Genomic DNA, 22,189 nt, shown 5'->3' with positions numbered 1-22,189 from the left:
AACCGGAGATTGCCTAAGTCACAGTCCATCCAGCAGGCCCCAGGGTCCTCCACCACAACCCCTGCCTTGGCCACAGGCCAGGCTCCCAGTCAGCCCAGAGTGTGTCCTGGAACCCACAGCCTTAGAGGACCTATATGCATTCAGGCATGTGTGCATTCCTTTTATTCAGCTACCCAGCCCTGATCCTACTCCATGCTCATCACCCGGCTAGGTCCCAGAGATGAAGCACTGAACACAACAGGAGAAGCTCACAGTCCTAGTAGGAGAGATTTTAATCAGCAAAACATGCATCTGTTGGGTCCCAGGCAGGAACAAAGCAAGTGCTCTGCCAAGGACCCCTCATGATTTGGAGTGAGCCAGCTCAACTCTCTCCTTCCCACTCTGGCCTGGGGTGGTCAATTGAGCCTGGGTGACAATCTTATGGACCTGGTGTCAGCTAAAGGCTTGCTTCAGACCCCACTCTATCCTATTTGGGAACTCGAAAGGACACTGTGGTCAGGGGGGCTGGTCTGGGGGTTGGGAGATTGGGGAGCAGGTCTAAAATGAGGCCCTGTGTAATTGGGGCCCATACGCAGCTCTGGCTTCCTCACGGTGTAGGGGTGGAGTGTCAGGCTCTGGGAGGTGAAGGGTCCGTGGCAGTTCTATGTGGCTATTGTACTGATGCCTCTCTGCTTCTCGGCCCCCAGGTCTGCACCTCTGCTTCCCCAGCCAGGAGTCACCAAGATGCCCATACTGGAAAAAGCTCCCCAAAAGATGGCAGCAAAAACTCCCAGCAGTGAGGAGGAGCCTGTGAGTGACTTTTGGAGTCCTGTTTCTTATCCCTGCTCTCCCCACTCACCTACCCTTGCTTCCAGAATAGTCCTGTATAGGACTGGCCCCCAGCACTTGCCTGTCCACCAGCCCTGCCCTCGGCTGGGTATGAAGTCCAGGCTGCAGTCCTGCCCTGAGCCAGCTGAGGAGTCTGGGAGAGCCTGGAGGGGCGGGGAGTGGCTTCAGGGGATGTTGAAGAATTGCTGACTACCATGCTTCCTAACTCCCAAGGCCAGGAACAGCCCTTGATCTGGGCCAGGTACTCTTCTTCCAATGCTTTTCCGTCTCCCCAAGTTTCACTTCCAAAGGCTTTGAGCCCAGTGGAGTTGCCTTAGGGTAAGACTGAACTCTCTAAGCCTTGTCATATCCCAGCCCCAGCTGCTGTCCCTAGTTCAGTCCTGGGGCCTTAGGCACCATCTTCCCCACTGGCTTAAGACAATGCCACCCCTCCTTAGGCAGGCGTCCTCCTCCCCATCTTCCTAAGTGATGGAGCAGCACATCCGATCTCCAGGTTGTCGAAGTGTTGGCCCCGCTGCTATGTTTGTCTTCTTGCCACCTCTACCCAGGGCTTAATTTGAAACCCTAATCAGAACTTTTGGGCTTCTCCCCATGAAATTGCTCACCACATTGTCCTGACTGTTACAGCTGACAGACATTTCTGTTGTTGAGTCTGGTCTATGGCATGTCCCTCCCATTGGACTGGGGCTTCCTTGAGAGCAGGCCTTCTTTCTCCATTGTCCCTGAGTCCAGTCCAGGGCCTGGCTCACATGAACTGCCCATGAAATGTGTACTGACCTGAGACCTTAGTGTCCAAAGACCCTTATTAGTACATGTCCCTGTCTCCAGCCCCAGGCATGGGCCAGCAGCCCAGGAGAGTCTGGGGAGGAGCCCCAGGGGGCTGAGACATGTGAGCCGAGATTTCCTGCCTCATTCTGTTTTACCCATCACGGATTGCCCATCACTGAGTCCCAGCACACTGTCAGAGCCCTGAGGAAGGGTGGCCTGTTTCTAGCAGGGGCTCCAACCAGGCCTGCTGACACTCTTGGCAAAGCCACCAGCTGGGCTGGGCCTTCTGCAGGTGCTTGCCCACTTGCCCTCCACACAGACCCCCAGACCACAAGAGAAGGAAGAGGGAACCAGAGCGGCCGGGTGGGGGGCCTGGACCTGGCTCTCTTGAAGTGGGCTGAGCAACCTAGAATGCTGCCCAGACCACCCTCATCTTTGAGCATTCCCTGGGGCATACGCAGCTTATAGTTGGCACTGACACCCTCTTCCCTCCCCCTAGGGCAGTGAGCTCTAAAGACAGGATCAGGCAGGCAAGGACTCCCATTCATTCATCAGCACAGGCTCCCAAGCTTGGTCCCTGTCTGCCCAGGGTGGCAGTGGGGAGGGCTCCAGCCCATGCAGCAGCAGGAACAGAGCAGAGGCAAGCTTTCAATGGGTCCCTTTACTCCACAGCCTACCCCCACCACCCCAAAGGGAAAAAACCCCTGAAAGAAGGTGGCCCCCTACCACCAACTTTGTAAACTTGAATCAGTACTATGAAAAGTCGTGGTTTCTGACTGTGACTAGCTCAGTGAGGAAGAAGGAAAAGGAGGGGATGGAAGAAGGCGCCAATCTCTCCATCAGTGTTACACCCTTTGGGTCCAGAGATAAACTAGCTTCTGAAGCCCCAGCTGGGAACAAGTCCTAAATTAAGAGTGACCAGCTGCCAATATCAATAACAGATCTCTTTCACCTTAGACCCATTCTTTGTGGTTTAAAAGCACTTTCACATAGGATCTGTTTGATCCTATGAGAGGTAGAGGCTACTACGCCCATTTTACAGGGGAGGACACTGAGGTACAGAGGTGAGGTGGTTTGCTTAAGATCACATGGCTTGTCAGCATCATGGTCAGTGCATGAACCCAGGTCTGTCTGGTGCCAACATCAAGGTCTTTTCCTCTACACTTTATCCCCTCCTGGGGGCGGGCAGGCCTGGGGTATCAGAAAAAAACAAACAGAAGCTTCCTCAGGTCATAATTCTGCTGAGCCAAGTCCTGGAATTAGGCAAGACCCAAGACGGGGAACAAGGATAGAGACAAATGGAGACATACTCTGGAGACCAACGTGGGGACAGGCATAGTCTTATGGACCCCACATAAGAACAGGCATAGCAAGTGCCTGTGAACTCTCTCTTCTAGGAGTTGCCCAAACTTCCAGTGCCCCCCTTGCAGCAGACCCTGGCAACTTATCTGCGATGCATGCAGCACCTAGTACCTGAGGAACAGTTCAGGAGGAGCCAGGCCATTGTGCAGCGGTTTGGGGCCCCTGGTGGCCTTGGTGAGACCCTGCAGCAGAAGCTCCTGGAACGACAGGAGAAAACAGCCAACTGGGTAAGAGTTGTTGAGAGGGGGCAGACCGCCAAGAGGGGGCAGTGCAGACAAGGGACCCACAGGGTGGGGGGCAGGGAGCAGACATGGAGACAGGGATTTGGATGAGGGGCAGGTAGGTAACAAAGATGGGACAGATGGGGGGATAGGGAAGAGAGGATAAACAAGGGGATAGCAAGGGGCAAAAATGTGGGATAGACAGGATGTGGGATGGGAGATAGGAATGGGGACCAAGAGGGGACAGATGGGAATAGAGATGAGGTGATGGGGAGAGACAGGGTATAGAGATGGAAAACAGTGGTGGTCAGGGAAGGGGGACAGACAGGGACAAGGATGGAGGACAGATGGGGGACAGATGGGGGCCACAGGAGAAACCAGGCAATAAGGAAAGACAGGGTACAGAGATGGAGACAGATGGGGGACAGGGATGGCAGACAGGGATGGGGCAGCAGAAGGTAGGGATGAGTTCAGGGAAGCAAAAAAGGGGGAAAAGCAGGAACAGGACACACATAGGGACGAGTAGGGGACAGGGATGAAGTACCAAACACCTAGAATAGGAAACCTGGATGGAAGAGAGGGATGGCATGGGGCAAAGATGAAGGTCAGTCTCACGGTGGACTGGAGAGCCCACAGGTCCTAGCATGTAAGTGGGGCTCAGTGTGTATTTGTGGAATGAATGAATGAAGTGCATGATCCAACAAAGTGTCCCAATCGTCCCTTGGGGCTGCCAGGATGGGACTGGTGCTCTCCACAGGCAAGGTGACCCTGTTCAGAGGGGTGTGTATGGCCGCTGGGGGTAATGGCACCCCTCCCGTGCTCCCCAACAGGTGTCTGAGTACTGGCTGAATGACATGTATCTCAATAACCGCCTGGCCCTGCCTGTTAACTCCAGCCCGGCTGTGATCTTTGCCCGGCAGCACTTCCAAGATACAAACGACCAGCTGAGGTGAGGCCACCATGCTCCTGGGTTCACAGCTTGAGAGTCTGCCTGGAGCCTGGTCCCAGGACCTGGAAGGAAAGGTCAAGGCTTGTGCCTTGGCTGAGCTTTCTGAGGACAAACGCCCCCGAGACAGAGGCCGTCCAGGCCATGGGTCCGGGAAGTAGGTTAGATGAAGTTGCTATGTGAGTGACAAACACAAGGTCTTCCTCAGAACATGTTTATTCGGGGTGGGGTGGGCAGTAGTGGAGGCCACGGGCCCCGGCTCTTCCCATGGCATTCTTGACCTGGCTGAGGCCCCTGAAGGAGGTGTGTACCCTCTGACCCCACAGGACCTGAGGCTTGGACTTGTCACTGGGACACACTGCCCCAGGCTGTCTGAGAGGACCTCCGCTGAGCCCCCACCAGCCCCTGGCTCTAAACAGAGGCTCCAAGGGGGTGGAAACGGTTCCTTCCTGCAGCTCCCGCAACCAGAGCCTCTGCCATCTGCTGTAATTTCAGGGCTCACTGAGCCACTGGAACGGCCTCTGGGCCCACTGATGTTGATGGGGGGTGCAGTGGGTGAGCATTTATGCAGGGATGTGGCAGGGAGGAAGGGTTTCCCTACAGGAGTCTCTTAGAGCCACACCCAATGTGGCACAGCATGGGGACAGTTCAGAGAGGAAAAACAAAAAACAAAAGAGGCAGGGCCTACCTGGGCCTATGGGCAGGGCTCAGCGATGCTGGGAAGACCCCCATCCTCTCTTTCCTCACCGGGACTAGCCCAGTGGAGCTGCTGGACAGCCTCCAGTCCCGACCTCCCGTGGGCAGAAGGAAGTGTGCAGATAGACGGAAGAATAGCCTCTGAAAACAGTTCTCAAACTGCATCCAAGGGGGCATTTTCCTTCTGATGCAATTAAGCCAGGGTCATCATCCGTGGACAGTTAAGATGACACAGTCCTGTGGTACGGTTCTCTGGTAACTTTTGCCCACCCCCCAGCACCCACTTCCATTTTCATTAGCACTAAGGGGACCAAATTATTGACTTTTCCCAGGAGACCGGATTTCCCCAAACCTGAGTTCCTGGCCCAGTCCAGCCCCAGCACAGTCCTTCCCTAGGGAGAACCCCACCCCTGACCGTCCAGCCTTCTCCTGCCTGCTCTTCGGCCTCTCCCGACTTCCTCTCCCTCCTCCTCCTCATTCACCTTCCAGTGTCCTCTCCTCCCAGGTATCTCCACAGGACCATTTTAATCCAAGGCTTGTGAAGTCCCAGCAGCATGATGGCAGCAGTGGGGGGAGGGGTGGTTGTTGGGCTTGGGAGGGGTGGTGTGGAGCGGAGGGAGAGGAAGGTTGGAGAGAGGGAAGGAGCCTGGGCCCCTAAGAGGAGAACTTCAGGCCTGATCTCTCTCTGCAGGTTTGCAGCCAACCTTATCTCTGGTGTGCTCCATTACAAGACCCTGCTGGACAGGTAGGATGGGGCCAGCCTGGGGACTCATCTGTCTCCCTGCCACACTAGCCAAGGAGCTTCAGAGGGCAGAGACCTGGTCTTTTTCCAGCTCTGTGCTCCCGGCTCCTGTCATAGAGAAGGTGGACTACCGCCCCCCCGCCCCCCCCACCCCGTCCCAACTCCTCCAGCATCAGGATAACTTTTACCCCAGCTGACCTGACCGTTAATGGGTCCTTTTCCTAGGGTGAGCACTGTCCTTCCATGATCTCTTTAAAATGCAACACACATATACACACTGTTATGTGCATCAGGAATTTAGGGAATGCACAGGAAGGCAGAGAAGGAGTCATGGGAGTGAGGTGATGGTGGGTTCAGCCTTGCTAGTTGCCAACTGAGGGGAATGGTCTCCCCACGCTGAGCCTGTGTACCTAGCTTCAACCTCACTGGTTCCCTCTCCAGCTTGGACAGGTGCTCCTCAAATGTTCTGTGCTGAAGGACCAATGTATTTTTTAATTTCATAAAATGTAAAACACTACAAAAATGAATTCGCAGAAAAATGGTACAAAGGTACAAAATACACAGCCACATATTTTGTTTTTATTTTAGACTCAACATACATAAAATTCTGCTGTCAAATTGCTATACAATTTTCTGAGAGCTCCCTCTGATTCCCACAGGTCAGTGCGGCACCCGCTCTTTAAGCAGCAGAGCTGTGGGACACCCTACCCTCCCTCTGCCCCAGTTAATCTCAGGGATGCCTCTTACCCTCCGGGCTCAGCTCACATGGCCTGTCCTTGTCACCCTGTCTCATTACCCGAAACCTTCCCATTTATCAGCTTGCTGCTTGTTGTCTCTGCTCTACCTACACATCCCAGGACCTGTGCCCCATTAGAACAGGACACTCGTGTTTTGTTTGCCACTATCACCCCAGATCCCAGAAAGGTGCCTGACACGGAGGAGTGCTCCATTACATTTGTTGCCTGAAAGGGAGGAGGGAAGGAGACGGAGAGGGAGAAGGAGGAGGAGGAGCAGGAGAGAGGGATGGACAAAGGACAAAGGAAAGAGATAGAGGGAGAGAGAAAGAAGAGGAGGATGGGGAGGAAGTGGAGGAGGGAGGAAGGAAGGAAAGATAGAAGAGAAGGAAGGAAAGACAGAGAAAGAAGGGGGAGAGGGGAGAGAAGAATGGAGGAAGGAAGGAGAGAGATGGGGGAAGGAAGTGGTGGAGGAGAAGTGTGGGGAATCCAGCCATCCTAATGCAGTTCTGGGTTTTGTGCCCCGCTTTGCCGAATCAAGTCAAGTAGAACCAATTCCCATCCCTGCCTCCCTCCGCGCTCTCCAGCCATTCCATCCCTACCGACTGGGCCAAGGGCCAGTTGTCAGGGCAGCCGCTCTGTATGAAGCAGTACTATGGGCTCTTCTCCTCCTACCGGCTCCCCGGCCACACCCAGGACACACTGGTGGCCCAGAAGAACAGTGTTATGCCAGAGCCAGAGCACGTCATCGTGGCCTGCTGCAACCAGGTAAGTGGCCCCTCTCTGCGGCAGCCTCTGTGGCTTGGGGAGGGCGCATGAGTACGTATCCGTCCTGATTTCACCAAAGATGCTCAACCTCCTCTTGGAGATACACAGTGAGCTAGGACAGAGTGGGGTCTCTGGACTCCTAGTCAGCGCTCGCTTCAGCAGCACATATACTAAAAATTGGACTCCTAGTCAGTCCCATTTCTCTCCCATGAGTTGGATTTTAAGAAAGAGGAGAGCCATCAATTGAGAATGACTTCCATGGGCTCCCATTTTGGCCCTGACCCGCCAGGTCAGCTGGTCTGGATGGATGGTGGGCCGTTCATGAGACCCAGCATGGCCTCAGCGACTCCTCATGAATCACCCAGACAGTGGTCTTCCTGGAGACCACACACAGACAGATGGACAGCTTTACGGACTGACTGTCTGGACCTCCATGTCCAGGCCGTAGGCTCGGCACTTCCACGTGTTCATCCCGCCTGATTCTACAGTGACTTGCAGAGGAGCTTGGAATCCCATCTGACAGAAGAGGAAACAAGGAAGTTGAACAGCCTGTCCAAGGCTGAGGAGGCCTAGCAGACCTGGCCAGTGCCCCCTGCTCACACCCCACCCCCCTGCAGCTCAGGACTTCACACTGACTTCCAGGAGCCCTAAAGGGCCCATGCGGACCAAGGGGACAGGTTGAGCATAAGGCCTCCTGACCACATACCAGTGCCCACAGGCTACAGACTCTATATTGAGCCTCCACCTAATTATTTCATCTGACAAAAAGCTGTTTTAGGGCTTTTGTTTGTTTGTTTGTTTGGTTTGGTTTGCTTTTTGGGTTTTCGTGGGTTTTTTGTTTGGTGTTGTTGGTTTTTTGGGGTTTTGGGTTTTGTTTGTTTGTTTTTATTTTTTGCTAAAACCCAGGTTTGACACCTACCCCAGAGAGTCTCCTGTTATTTGTGCTACAATGTTTTCTTCTTGAGTTCACCTGACATTTGCAGTCTAAGATAGGAGCTCAGTGAAAGTCTGCCATCCTAGGTTGGCTGTTCCCACCAGAAGCCCATCTGACAGTTTGGCCACAAACAAGAACTTTTCTCTATCTTCATTAAAAAGTCAAACTCAGCATTTCCCAGCCCCCACATGCTGCAGTATTCATCCATTCCAGAAATGCTCTCAGGGTTCCTGCTCTGGACCAGGCCACGAGTATGCTGCTCAGGACATGAGACAAGGTACTCATATCAACCGGCAGGAAAGGGAGCTTGACTTGGGGCTAGGAATAAGACCTTTCACGAAGCCCATGACTTTGGCTTCAAAGCTACTGACTGATAGCTCACAGACCTCACTTTGAACACACACGTACACATGTATATGTGCACACATAGGGATAGAACATTTTGCATGTTGTTTTCCATTTTAATCTTCCTCTGCATATTATTTGCTGACTTGCTTTATTTTCTCCACTCACTATTGCGTTTGAGATTTATCCCTGTACCGTATCTAGAGCAAGTTCATTCCTATTAACTGCTGAGTGGACGTGCACTAGATGAATACTACATTTAACTTAGCTGTTCCCCTACTGAAAAACACTTAGGCTCCCTCTACCATGTTGCTATTGCAAATACAGCTTATCTGCACGCTCCTTCACATATCTTCTGGGCACAAGAGTATATGTCTCTCCAAGCCTTAGGCTAAAGTATGCATTTAGAAGAGTAATTGCTGAATCATAAGGCATGCACATTTTTAGTTTGGATGGACACTGCCCTCTAACAGCAGTTGTACCAATTTATACTTAATTCTCCACATGAACTAAGAACCACAGAAGCTAGTTTTATTTTAGCTAAGTTTAATCTGGCCTTCTTTGATTTGGGGAAGTTTGGAGTCCAGCACAGTTGACAGCATCGGTAGGTCCCCAACTTGTGACTGTTCAGAGCCATCTCATACCTTGAGATCCCTGGGCCTGAGTATCCCCCATCTGCGCTCACATGTGAAGGTTCAGTGAAGGCCCTTCGCCTTGGGCTGGCTGCCATGAGTGATGTGTTTGACCTGTTTCCCCCACAGTTCTTTGTCTTGGATGTTGTCATTAATTTCCGCCGTCTCAGTGAGGGGGATCTGTTCACTCAGTTGAGAAAGATAGTCAAAATGGCTTCCAACGAGGATGAACGCTTGCCTCCAATCGGCCTGCTGACGTCAGAAGGGAGGAGCGAGTGGGCTGAGGCCAGGACGGTCCTCGTGAAAGGTTAGCAGCAGTGCCCAGCACGTCTCCACGCTCATCTCATCCTCATGCCCATTGGCTTTCCTTCCTCCAGGGTCGGGCACCATGCCTCATCCCCATTTGCCATAGCATGGGGAGCTCAGGCCTCCCTCCAACTCAGGACCCGACAGCAAGTCGGCTGAGGCACCTGGAAACTGACAGCACCTTTTGTACCCTCATATTTCATCCGGCAATATTCTAGCTTCCTGGATGAGGCTGACTAGCACTGGAATCCTGGGATGTCTGGGAATATTGCGGGAGGGAAGGTTTTGAGCTGGAGGAAGGCTGGCTGCAATTAAGCAGTTGTGCTTTACTGGTGGGCAAGGGCGGTACCCATTTGGAGGATTTGAGTCATTGGGAGGGCTGTCACATGGAGATACGGGATAGAGCCCAGCTCTGGGAGGGTGGTTCCCTGCTTCCTTCACGTGATTTCTCGGTCCCAGCACTTTTCATCTTCAGGTTGACTATCCTTCTGACTGGCTACTGCTCTTATGAAAGTTTCTAAGCATTCCCATAAGAAAGCTGGTGATAGTCTTAACATTTTTAAATCATCCTTCTGGAAACTCATTTTCAAATCCAAAGCCAGTCCTGGTCCCAGGAATTGGATGGAGTGCTTTCCTTTCTTGCATACATTAGAGATTCGAGGATAAGAGGCGAGGCTTCCATGAATCTCCATCTGCGTCTCAGGCTCTCATTCGGCCAGGTGTCCATCCAGACTCCCCTGAGTGTCTGTCAGCTGAGGACCTGGGTGAGGCCTGGGAAGTGTAGGAGGCAGAGGCAGAGAGGATGAAGACACTGCCCCTGAGCAGCCCACTGGACAGGGGAAGGGAAAGCATGGGGGTGGGGGGCAGATTCAAGTACACAGTAATGCAGCATCCACCATGTAAAGCAATAGAGATGGCAGGTACCAAATACGTCCTCCAGGACTTCAGCAAGAGAGGGAGCCCTTCCACTTGGGAGGCTTTGGAAAGGCTTCATTAGAAGAGGTGGGAATTGAGCAAAGCTCTGGGACATGAGTGAGAGGGGCAGGAGGGAGGGATAGCATCCAGGCAGGCAGACAGTCTGTGGGCAAAGCCAGCTGCCCAGTAGGAACACGCCTGCCCAGCCTGGTTCCACAAGGAGAGCAACCAGCAGGAGAAAATGGCCATGCTGGAGGTATTGAGAGAATGAAAATGTGGTGGAGCCCAGTTCTCTGGCAACAGGCACTTGCATTTTCTGATCCCTCTCCCTAGAAAGTTATTTGGCCAAGGTTAACTAGCTCCTTGCACTATCCAGAGCTCAGCTTAGGTGTCACTGCCTCAGGCCCCCTAGAGCATCCCCCACTCAACACCTTCTGTCACCTTGTCCTGTTGTCTTATACTAATTGCATTTGTCACTCTCTGAAGTCAGCCTCTCATTTGTTTATGCATGCTGATTATCTGCCTCCCTTCCCTAGTATCTAAGTTCTAGGAGAACAAGGGCCTTATCTGTTTGGACTAACTTTTTAATCTGCTGTGCCAAACACAGTGGGGCCCCAGTTATATTTGTTAAATAAAAGAATGGAGGGTTACTAATGATAGTGGGCCCCAGACTTATTGCCTGCCTACCAGTTAATTATTTTTCATTTGATCATGAGGCGCCTGCAGAATGCTCAGTCCTAAATTGGGGGTTGCCCGGGCCACAGGAGGGTGTGAGAGCTGATCCTGTCCTCATAGACCTAACCACCAAGTTGGGGAATTAATAACTTATCATGGGAAAGTGAGTTAATTCCCTCAGGAGACCATGGTGTAATCAAATCCCACTCTTCTCCCCTCCAGGGACAGAGACAAGGCATCACACAATTGCCTCTGCTTCCAATACAGTTTCCACTTTATTAGCAGGCCAAGCTATCTCCCTGCAGGACTGGACGGGATTGCCTTGAGGTTTAAGTGCTTGGGCTGTGCTAATCGGAATTAATTTGTTAATGGCACTTGATCTGGCTTTCTGAATGGGAGTGCTGTTTCAGAGAGAAGCGTGACAGAGAGGAGGGGCCCACGCGCCTTCCTTTCAGAGATCTTATTATTCTGGTTGGCACTGACTGTGTCATCTGCACAGCAGGAAACCAATCCTTCACAGACCCCTCCTCCCTGGAGCAGCCCCTGCCCACAGAAGGGAAACCATTTAGGAAAAGATTTCAGTATAGATGTGAAAGATAATGGCAACTTGGACTAGGGTGGAGAGTAAAGATGAAAGACATGTGTGGGCTCCAGATATATTGCAAAGGAGAAGTGACAAGGAGGAAAAGAAAAGTGAGAAAGATTCCTAAATTTTTGATTCGAGCAACCTAGATGGCGGTAGCATTCACTGTGATGGGAACCAGGTTGGTGAAGTGGCTGCAGAATGAAGTCCTTTCTAAGTATGTCAGGTTTGAGATGCCTTGAGTCATCTAAGTACAGATGTCAAATTAGATCTATGTGTCTGGAGCTCAAGAGACAGGTCAGTACGGAGACATAAATTTGAGAGCCATCAGCACATAAGTGATATTTAAAGTCATGGACCTGGGTGAGATCATCTAGAAACAGGAGAATGGGTCCTTGGAGGTCAGGTAGAGAAAGATGCAAAGAGGATTGAGAAAGAGCAGCCTGTGAAGTCAAAAGCAAACCAGGAGATGAGTCATGAAGATCCAAAGAGAAAGAGGAAGTGGCCAACCACTTGGAATGCTGCTGAGAGCTCAAGGAAGAGCTGGACAGAGAGGAGACTCAGAGCTTGGCAACCCTAAGTCATCAGTGACCTTCACCAAGATCAGACTGGGGAGTAGGAAGAATGAATGATTGTATGCTAATGAGTGTGATCCAACAGCAGGAAGAAATTGTTGATGACACAGTCAATGAGTAGAATTAGTTAAGCATAGATGACTCTTTTCAGGTATTTTGGTATTAAAAGAGCAGAAAAATGGGGCAGTTGCTGGGAGAGGATGGGAGTCAAGGGAAGTGTCTTTAGTAGGAGAGGCAAGTGTGGGGTTGTATATAGACAAGTATATGGAAGTACTCCAGTAAGAGAAATTATTAATGAGGACATTAGAGGCATGAGATTCTTGCAAAGGCAAAGGAAATGGAAATGGAAATGGAACCCAGAGAATAAGAGGCCTTTGGTTGGTACAGGGAAAACTGAAACCTGGGCCTGCAGCCATGCTAGTGGGAACGTTAGGAGGTTCCTGACTGGTGGCTTCTGGTCTCAGATCAGGAGAGCCATGGCCATGAGCTGAGAGAGGTGGCAGTGGGATTCTGAAGACAAAAGGGAACACATGAAATAGCCTCTTGGAAAACTTGATGAGATTTATGGACTCTGTTGAGCTCATATTTAAGGGCTTGGGGGTCATACATTTTAGGAGAAATTAATTAGCATTGTTTTGCAATTTTTTGCCTCAGGTTCAGGTGACCCTCAAGGTGGGTCACCAGGTTCAGCCTTGGTTGGAGAATAAAACCGAGGGAGACACGGGGAAGGTATGGCAAGGGAATGGTTATAATGTTGGAATCTGAAATGAGTAAGGAGGTGTAGTAGTCTGCTTGGGCCACCATAACAAAGTACCACAGACTGAGTGGCTTAAACAGCAGACATTTATTTTCTCACAGTTCTGAAGGCTAGAAGTCTGAGATCAAGGTGTGGACATGGTTGGCTTCTTCTGAGGCTTCTCCCCCTGGCTTGTAGATGGCTGTCTTCTCCCTGTGTCTTCCCATGGTCTCCCCTCTGTGCATGTTATTGTCCTAATCTCTTCTTACAAGGACACCAGTTATGTTGGATTAGGACCTCATTTTATCTTAATTACCTCAATAAAGACCCCATCTCCAAGTACAGTCCTATTCTGAGGTATTGGTATTCCCTTGACTCCCATCCTCTCCCAGCAACTGCCCCATTTTTCTGCTCTTTTAATACCAAAATACCTGAAAAGAGGTTAGGACTTCAACTTGGGGACTTTGAGAGGACACAATTCAGCCCATGACAGGAGGGAGGTAAAGAACAGAGGTGGATGATGGATAGGAGAAATAGGTAGTGGGGTTGATGGTTTTGAGGTGTCAGTGAGATGAGACATGTTGCAGAGGAGGGATAGCAGAGTGTGTGAATCAGAAAGTCAAGAGTGAGCTCAGAATATGGGATGCTTGAATCTGAGACTTCAAAGGGGGTCAGTTCCTGGTAGTGATGAGTTCTGGTGGTGATGACTGTGGGAGTGAGGTTAGACTGTCAAAGGTGGGAGATCAAGGGGCTGAGAGAGGAGGGTGGTGTGGGCTGGGTTCTCCACACAGTCGTTCAGGCTGCAGGAGTGATGACTGGAGTGGTGATGGGGAGGAGGAAGGTGAACTGGGAGCCCAGATCTGCATGATGGGGAGTTGTGAGGACATCAGGGGAATGCAGCAACAGGGGGGACAATGACGATGGGGGTGGGAAGGTAGAAGTCTAATAGCTGCAGCTCCAAAGGGAAAGCTGGGAGGAGCTGCACAGGTGCAGGAACAGGGAGAAGAATACCACCTACGCCTCCTGGCCCTGGGGTGCATGAGTGTGAAGGAAAATAGTCTCCTGGAGAGAGCACAGGGAAGTGTGTCCCTCAGGGGGTGCCACCCTCCTGTTGAGGCAGAAGGTGTACTGAACACTCTCAGAAGAGATCAACAGTGCAAGGGGACCTGCCATCCCTACTCAGACGTCATGAAGGGTTCGCGGAAGGGGAAAGGTGGGGGGTGAGGGATAAGTCCATGCAGGGGACACTAGAGCAGCAGGGCATGGGAGTGCCAGCCAGAGACCCAAGGATGGTGGTCATCATTGCAAACAATGCTCCCAAATCCTCAGCCTCTGGGAAGGTACTCTCCTGGTTCCAGGTGTGGTTGTGGGGGCTGGGGTAGGGGTCTGACTGGCCCCAGCAGGTGTTGTCCAGCAGGAGGCTTTGACCAAGCCGAGCTCCTATTGTCCTGGCAGAGGTCTAGACCGAGGCACCTGAGCTCAGACAAAATCTGAACTCTCATAGGGTCCACTGAGAACCAGCAGGGCAATTGATTTTATCAACCCTCTCTGCTTAGAGAGACCGTCCCTGATCCTTCACTCTGCTCCCCAACCCAACAGGTCCCTCAGTCGGCCCACAGGCTCCCCAGCCTGACCCTCTGCTGTGGCATTGAGAGGGTGGAGCTCACCGGACAGTGGGCCGGCTGTCTGCCATAAAGCCCAGGTTCCCCCTCTGCCCCCGGTGTTCCCCACACACCCTAGAGCCCCTCACACAGCACTGCTCACACGGAGCTTTCTGAGAATGTGGTGCAGGACAGGTGAGTGTATCATCATCTCTATCTGCAGCCTAATCATCCACAGCCAACACAGAATAGACTCCTGGGGGTCCAAGGGCTGAGAGACCCAGCAGGACCATCACTGCCCCCCAGAAGCCTGTGGTCCTGTTGGGGAGACCGGAATAAGCAAGATTGTTAGGACAAGAGTGGACAGGATAAAACCAAAGGAGTGTTTCCCACAGGTGTCCTGAGGAAATTTGGGGACCTTACCCCTGAGTAGCTTAGGAGGGCTTCCTGTGCCCAGTGCAACATGACGCTAAGCCCAGGTGGGTTGAGGTGGTGGGTGTGACTGGGGCTGGCTGACAACATCAGGATCATCTAGAGAGCCCCTTAAAATAAAGATTCTGGGATCCCATGGATTTTCCAGTGGGACAGGAATAAGGCCAAGAAATTTGTATTTTTAAAGCGCCTTCACGTGCAGCCCAGGTTGGGACCAACTTAAGTAGGTATTAGCAGCTACTGTGCATGGAGGCCCCCTGATGCTGGCCTTATCCTGGGCCCTTTCTGTGCCTTGTTGCTTTGAGTCCTCAGTAGAGCCTATGAGGTAGGGATTTCATCCCCACAGAACAGAGGAGGCTGTGTCTCCAACAGGTTGAGCTAGTGTTCCCCCCTTGGAAGTGGGCAGTGGTGGAATCAGGGCATCTGTCTCCCAAGCCTGAGATCCTCAGGGCCCGGCAGGCAGGGTGGGATTTGAGGCCCCAGGAAGGGCACGTGTAACCTCGCAGGACCTCCTTCCCTGCAGAGCCTCGAAGCTGTGGCCTTCCTGAACCCAGGAGGGCCAACACTGTTATCCTGGTCTGGAAATTTAATTAGATATTCGGCCCTGAGTCTGGAAGACTACAGCGCTTGTCAATTTGTAGGAAAAGGAGAGCCAGCTCAGAGAGCCCGCACCCCCACCCTGGAGCCCGCTGGCTTTCCTGGGTGCTGCGTGGAGAATCCTGCGAGCAGACTTGGGGCAGATGCTTCTGTTTACACAGCACCGTAAATATTTATCCCCAGCAGCCAATTAGAGCTGAGCCACTACTTTCAAGGAGGGAACTGACAGAAGGCGGCTGCGTCGGGAGGAGGCCTCGGTCATGGTTTACAAGAACCGCTCGGGATGGGCATTTTGCTACTTAAATACTGTCATCCAGAGATAGGCAGGCCTGCTGATTTTAAAACCAATTACACATTAGCAATAACAGCCTCTCTGATTTAATTGGCCCAGAAATACCTCCCGGGCTCCCGAGGCTGAAGGCTGTTTTCTTTCCTCGGGGGTGGGAGGATGGGAGGCATTGCTGGGGCCTCCCACAGTGGAAGCATGAAGGCTTCTGCACATGAGGGCATCCAGACAGGGAGTGGCGTGGGGCCTGGGCAAGAGACCCGGGCTCGACCTGGCCCTCCTTGCTGGCCTGGAGCTGGCTTCTAGGCTAGGACATGGAGGTGGCGGCCCTTTCTTGTAGCTAGGTCAAGGGGGTGCGGAGGGGCTGCAAAGCAGGTGGGCTGGTGCCTGGGGCACAGAGGCTGTTCGCTAAATGATAACTCTTAATTAGATTTGGGGAAACACTGTGGGGATGGTTTGTCCAAGCCTCATGGCGTCTCTAGAAAAATCTGGTGAACTGCAAATGGGCACCTGTTGAATGTCTGTTCTGTCAGTGATGGTGATCCGTGGCTCAGACTGAATGGCCTGTACTCCTTGCCTTGGAACCCTAACCCTTATTAACTCTGAGCTGCTCCTTTGCTTCCCCTGGGCTCCCTCCATACCGCATGCTCCGAGTGTGTACACTCTTTTCTTTCATTTCTCCCCAGTGGCCCTCTCTCTGGCCCTCACTTTCCATTTTATATTTGGGGTGCAAAATGAGTGGGAGGTGGTGTATTTTTTTTTTAATTTCCTGCCCTTCTCCACTTACCACCCCTCCCCTAATTCTGGAAGTATGAGAGCTCTTTAAATTTGCCTTTGTGGGCAGGGTGTTTCAAACCCAGAAGAAAGAGCAATGCTTGGTTCTTGAAGGTTTTTTTTTTTTAATTAAACTAATTTGGGGATAATTGTAGATGCACATGCACTTATAAGACGTAATCTCACCTGTACCCTTTTCCTCTGAGTGCTAACATCTTATAAAACTCTAGGACAGGGGCGCCTGGGTGGCTCAGTTGGTTAAGCGACTGCCTTCAGCTCAGGTCATGATCCTGGAGTCCCGGGATCGAGTCCTGCATCGGGCTCCCTGCTCAGCAGGGAGTCTGCTTCTCCCTCTAACCCTCCTCCCTCTCATGCTCTCTGTCTCTCATTCTCTCTGTCTCAAATAAATAAATAAAATCTTTAAAAAAAAAAAACTCTAGGACAATATCGCAACAATATTGACATTGATACAGTCAAGATACAGAACATTCCCATCCTCCCAAGAATCCCTCCTGTTGCCTTGTATAGCCACACCCACTTCCTTCCAACCCCATCCCCCTTAACCCCTGGCAACCAAGAATCTGTCTTCATTTCTATAATGTTATTGCTTTAAGAATGCTGTATAAATAGAATCATACAGTATGTAACCTTCTGAGACTGGCTTTCTTTTTTTTTCACTTGACATAATTCTCTGGAGATTCATCCACATTGTCCCATGTGTCAATAGTTCATTTCTTTTTATTTATTCCTTGGTATGAGTGTATTACAATGGGTGATATCATTCATCCATTGAAGGACACCTGAGTTGTTCCTACTTTTCGGCTATTACAAATAAAGCTACTATAAACATTATCTTTATTTTTTGCTTTTGTGTGATCGTAAGTTTTCATTTTAGGAAAAATTCCAGGAATAAAATTGATATCTCCATGTTTAGTTTTTAAAGAAACTGCAAAAATGTTTTCCAGATTGGCTGTACAACTTTACATTCCCATCAGCAATGTATGAGTGATCCAGTTTCTCTGCATCCTTGCCAGCATTTGGTGTTGTCACTATTTCTTATTTTAGCCTTTCTAATCAGTGTGTAGTGGTATCTTACTGTAGTTTTAATTTACATTTTTTTTTTAGTGACTAATGATGTTGAGTATCTTTTCATATGCTAATTTCCATCTTTATATCCTCTTTGATGAAATGTCATTTCCTATCTTTTGCTCATTTTCTAATTAGATTGTTTGGGTTTGGGTTTTTTTGTTTGTGTGTGTGTGTGTTTTTTACTGTGAATTCTGAGAGTTGTTTATATATTCTTTCCTAGCCCTTTCTTGGCTGTGTGGTTCTATATTTTCTCCCTATCTGTAACTTATGGTTTCATCTTCTTAACATGGTGTTTCACTGAGTAAATGTTTTCAGTTTTGGTGAAGTCCAATTTGTCAATTTTTCCATTAATGGACCATGCATTTGATGTCAAGTCTAAGAATTCTTTGCCTAGCCCTAGATCCCAAAGATTTTCTCCTATATTTTTTCTAGAAGTTGATTATTACATTGGTACATTTAAGTTTATGATCCATTTTGAATTAAAATTTTTGTAAGGTGTGAGGATTTGTAGTGAGGTTTTCTTTTTTATTTTTTATATTTATTTATTTATTTATTTATTTATTTATTTTGCCTATAGGTGTCCAATTGCTCCAGCAACATTTGTTGAAAAGGCCATCCTTTCTCCACTGAATTACTTTCATGCCTTTGTCAAAATCAGGCATTTTTATGTGAGTCCATTTTGGGGTTTTCTATTCTCTTCCACTGATCTCTGTGCTCATCTCTCTGCCAATACCACATATTCTTGGTTATGTAGCTATATTATAAGTCTTGGAATTGGATATACTGGTTCCTTCAATTTTATTCCTTTTCAAAATTATTTTAGCTATCCTAGGTCCTTTGCCTTTCATATAAATTTTAGAATAATCTTGTCTATATCTACAGTCTTTCTGGGATTTTGATGGTAAACCTGTATATCAGTTTGGGGAGAACTGACATCTGCACCATGTTGTGTCTTCCTATGCATGAACACAGCACGTCTCTCCATTTACTTAGATCTTCTTTGATGTCTTTTATTAGTGTTCTGTAGTTTCAGCATACAAGTCCTGTACATTTTTGTTAGATACACTGAAGTGTTTCAGTGTTTTGCATCATTGTAAGTGGCATTATATTTTTAATTTTAGTGTTCATGTGCTTGTCACTGGTGTACAGAAATACAATTGATTTTTGTATGTTTATCTTGTATCTTGCAAACTTGATGAACTCATTTATTAGTTCTAGGATGTTTGGGGTGGGGTTGTTTTTTGTTTTTGTTTGTTTGGTGGTTTTTTTGGTATATTCCTCAGAATTTCTACACAAACAATCATGTCATGTGAAAATATGGATTTTTTTTCCTTCTGAACTGTATCCTTTTTACTCCCTTTTATTGCCTTATTGCACTGGGCAGAACTTCTGGTACTGAATAACAGTGGTAAGAGTGGGTATCCTTTCTTTTTCCTGATCGTAGGGGAAAGGTATGCAATCTTTCACCTTTAAAATGATGTTAACTATAAACTTTTTTGTAGATATTCTTTATGAAGTTGAGGACGTTCCCCTCTGTTTTTATTTTTCTAAGATTTTATTGTGAATAGATATTGAATTTTAAAAGTATTGTCAAATATTTTTACTGCATCAATTGATATAATCGTGATTTTTCTATAACCTGTTAATATGGTGGATTACATAGATTGATTTTCAGATATTTAACCAGCCTTGCATTCCTGTAATAAGCCCTACTTTGTATATAATTCTTTTTATATGTTGCTTAATTCTATTTGATTATATATTGTTCAATATTTTTTTTTTTTTTTAATTTTTTATTTATTTGCGAGAGAGAGAATGAGAGACAGAGAGCATGAGAGGGAGGAGGGTCAGAGGGAGAAGCAGACTCCCTGCTGAGCAGGGAGCCCGATGCGGGACTCGATCCCGGGACTCCAGGATCATGACCTGAGCCGAAGGCAGTCGCTTAACCAACTGAGCCACCCAGGCGCCCATATTGTTCAATATTTTTGTATCCATATTCAAGAGGATTATTGGTCTGTAGTTGGTTGGGTGTTGTGGCTTTTTTTCTTCTTTGTGTACTATTTTCATCTTGTTTTGGTATAAGGATAACACTGGATTCATAAAATGAATTGGGAAGTGTTCTTTCCTCTTACATTATCTGGAAGAAATTGTATAGATGGTTTTTAATTCTTCCTTAAATATTTGGTACAATTCTCCAGTGAAACCTTCTGGGTCTAGAGATTTCTTTTTCTGGAGTTTAAAACTTATAAATTCAATTTTCTTAATAGTTATAGGGCTATCCAAATTATTTCTTTTATATATGGTGCATTGTGGGTAGTTTATACTCCTCAAGAGATCGCTCCATTTCGTCTAAGTTGTCAAATTTATGTCGGTAGAGTTGTTCATAGTATTTCTTTATAATCTTTTTGATGTCTGCAGGGTCTGTAGTGCTATCCCTATTTCATCCCTGATAGTGTTCTCTCTCTCTCTCTCTCTCGCAAGCCTTGCTAGAGATTTGATTGATCTTCTAAAGGAACTAGATTTCTTTTCATTGTTTTTGTTGTTTTGTTTTCAATTCTGTTGGTTTCTGATTCCTGTTATTTCCTACCTCCTGATTGCTTTTGGTTTATTTTACTCTTCTTTTTCTAGGTTCTTCAGGTAAGAACTTATAGAATTCTTTTAAGACTTTTCTTCTTATCTCTGTCAGCATTTGTGCTATACATTTCCTTCTCAACAGTGCTTTAGCTGTGACTCACAAATCTGGATAAGGTATATTTTTATTTTCACTCATTGCAGTGTTTTTTTCTTAATTTCCCTTAAGACTTTCTCTTTCACTCATGACTTACTTGGAAGAGTATTATTTGGTTTCCAAATGTTTGGAACTTTTCTTGTTTTTTATTTTTCTTTGATTTCATACATCAGAAAATACATTTTGTATGATTTCAGTTATTTTCAATTCATTTGAGGGTGTTTTATAGCCTAGAATATGGTCTACTTTGGCATATATATTCCATGGGCACTTGAAAAGAATGTGCATTCTGCTGTTGTTGGGTGGAGTGTTCTATAAATGTCAATTAGATTGATTGATGGTGTTGTTGAGTTTTTCTATATGCTTGCTGACTTTCTAGTTGTTCTACCAATTATCAAGAAAGGGGTGTTTAAGTTCCCAAGTATAATTGTGGATTTGTCTATTCTCCCTTCAGTTCTGTCAGTTTTTCCTTCACAAATTTTGTGGTATGTTTGTTACCTACATATATAGGATTGCTATGTCTTCCTGGTAGACTGACCATTTTATTTTATGTAATGCCTTCAATGTCTCTGGTAATTTTCTTTGCTCTGAAGCTTACTTAATCTGATATTAACAAGGCAACCCCTGCTTTCTTTTGATTAATGTTTGCTTTATATATTTTTTCTTTTTTTTACTTTCAACCAATCTATATCATTATATTTGATGTGAGTTTCTTATAGATAGAATATAACTAGGATGTGTTTTTTTAATCTACTTTGTCAATTTCTATCGCTGAAATTATTGATATGCTGGGATTTAATGCTGCCATTTTGTTTTTTGTCACCTCTGTTTTTCAATTCTTGCTTTCTTTTTCTTGCCTTCCTATGGGTTACTTGAACATTTTTTAGAATTCCATTTTGATTTATCGTAATGTTTTTAGTGTATCTGCTTGTACAGCTTCTCTAGTGGTTTCTATAGGTATTACTCTATATATACATCAATCATGGATGTATACACCATAATTTGAATTGTTTTTTTCTCTATAGATAAAATATCATTTCTCTCTCTCTGCTTTCAAGATTTTCTTCTTTGTCTTTAGTTGTCAGAAGTTTGACTATGAAAATGTCTTGATGTGGATTTCTTTGAATTTATCCTATGTGGAATTAACTGGATCTTGAATCTTTAGGTTTATGCTTTTTGCCAAATTTAGGAAGTTTTTGGCCATTATTTCTCTGAGTACTTTCCTGCTCTGCTCTTTTTCCTCTCCTTCTGGGACTTCAATGGCACGCTTGTTAGATCTTTTGTCCCACAGATTTTTCAGTTTTATGATGATTAATTTCAAAATATTTGTCACATAATTCTAACATTCCTGTCATATCAGTGTTGGGCATCTACTGATTGTCTTTTTTTCATTCAAGTTGAGATTTCTCTGGTTCTTGATGTGATAAGTGATTTTCTATTGAAACCTGGATGTGTTATATTATGAGACTCTGGATGTTATTTATTTATTTATTTATTTATTTATTTATTTATTTATTTTAAAGATTTTATTTATTTATTTGACAGAGAGACAGACAGCGAGAGAGGGAACACATGCAGGGGGAATGGGAGAGGGAGAAGCAGGCTTCCTGCGGAGCAGGGAGCCCGATGTGGGGCTCGATCCCAGGACCCTGGGATCATGACCTGAGCCGAAGGCAGACGCTTAACGACTGAGCCACCCAGGCGCCCCTGGATGTTATTTAAACTTTCTGTTTTAGCTGGCTCTCTGACACCACTCTAGCAGGAGCAGGGGATGGGTGTTACCTTGCCATAGCCAGATGGAGTAGAAGTCCAGGTTTCTCGTGAGGCCTATATTGACACCCCGGAGGAGGACGATCCTTATTACTGCTAATGGGAGTGGGAATTCAAGGTCCCCACATGTTCTCTACTGATGCTGT

At 47.6% G+C, this 22,189-nt stretch overlaps 1 protein-coding gene across 1 annotated transcript in view; it reads left to right on the top strand.

Moving 5' to 3' along the window:
- Positions 1 to 624: 624 nt before the first annotated feature.
- Positions 625 to 22,189, top strand: part of CHAT (choline O-acetyltransferase) — a 46,809-nt gene continuing 25,244 nt past the window's right edge. The window contains exons 1-6 of the mRNA XM_006728179.3: positions 625 to 789; positions 2,997 to 3,185; positions 4,010 to 4,128; positions 5,513 to 5,566; positions 6,885 to 7,065; positions 9,106 to 9,283. Of these exons, the coding sequence (XP_006728242.3) occupies positions 661 to 789; positions 2,997 to 3,185; positions 4,010 to 4,128; positions 5,513 to 5,566; positions 6,885 to 7,065; positions 9,106 to 9,283 (850 nt within the window). The 5' untranslated portion in view covers positions 625 to 660. The remainder of the gene's footprint in view (positions 790 to 2,996; positions 3,186 to 4,009; positions 4,129 to 5,512; positions 5,567 to 6,884; positions 7,066 to 9,105; positions 9,284 to 22,189) is intronic.

Source organism: Leptonychotes weddellii, chromosome 6 (genome assembly GCF_054177405.1).
Source record: "Leptonychotes weddellii isolate Sample4059 chromosome 6, ASM5417740v2, whole genome shotgun sequence".
In the NCBI taxonomy this organism is placed as follows: Eukaryota; Metazoa; Chordata; class Mammalia; order Carnivora; family Phocidae; genus Leptonychotes; species Leptonychotes weddellii.
This window is presented reverse-complemented; position numbering and strand designations above follow the sequence as displayed.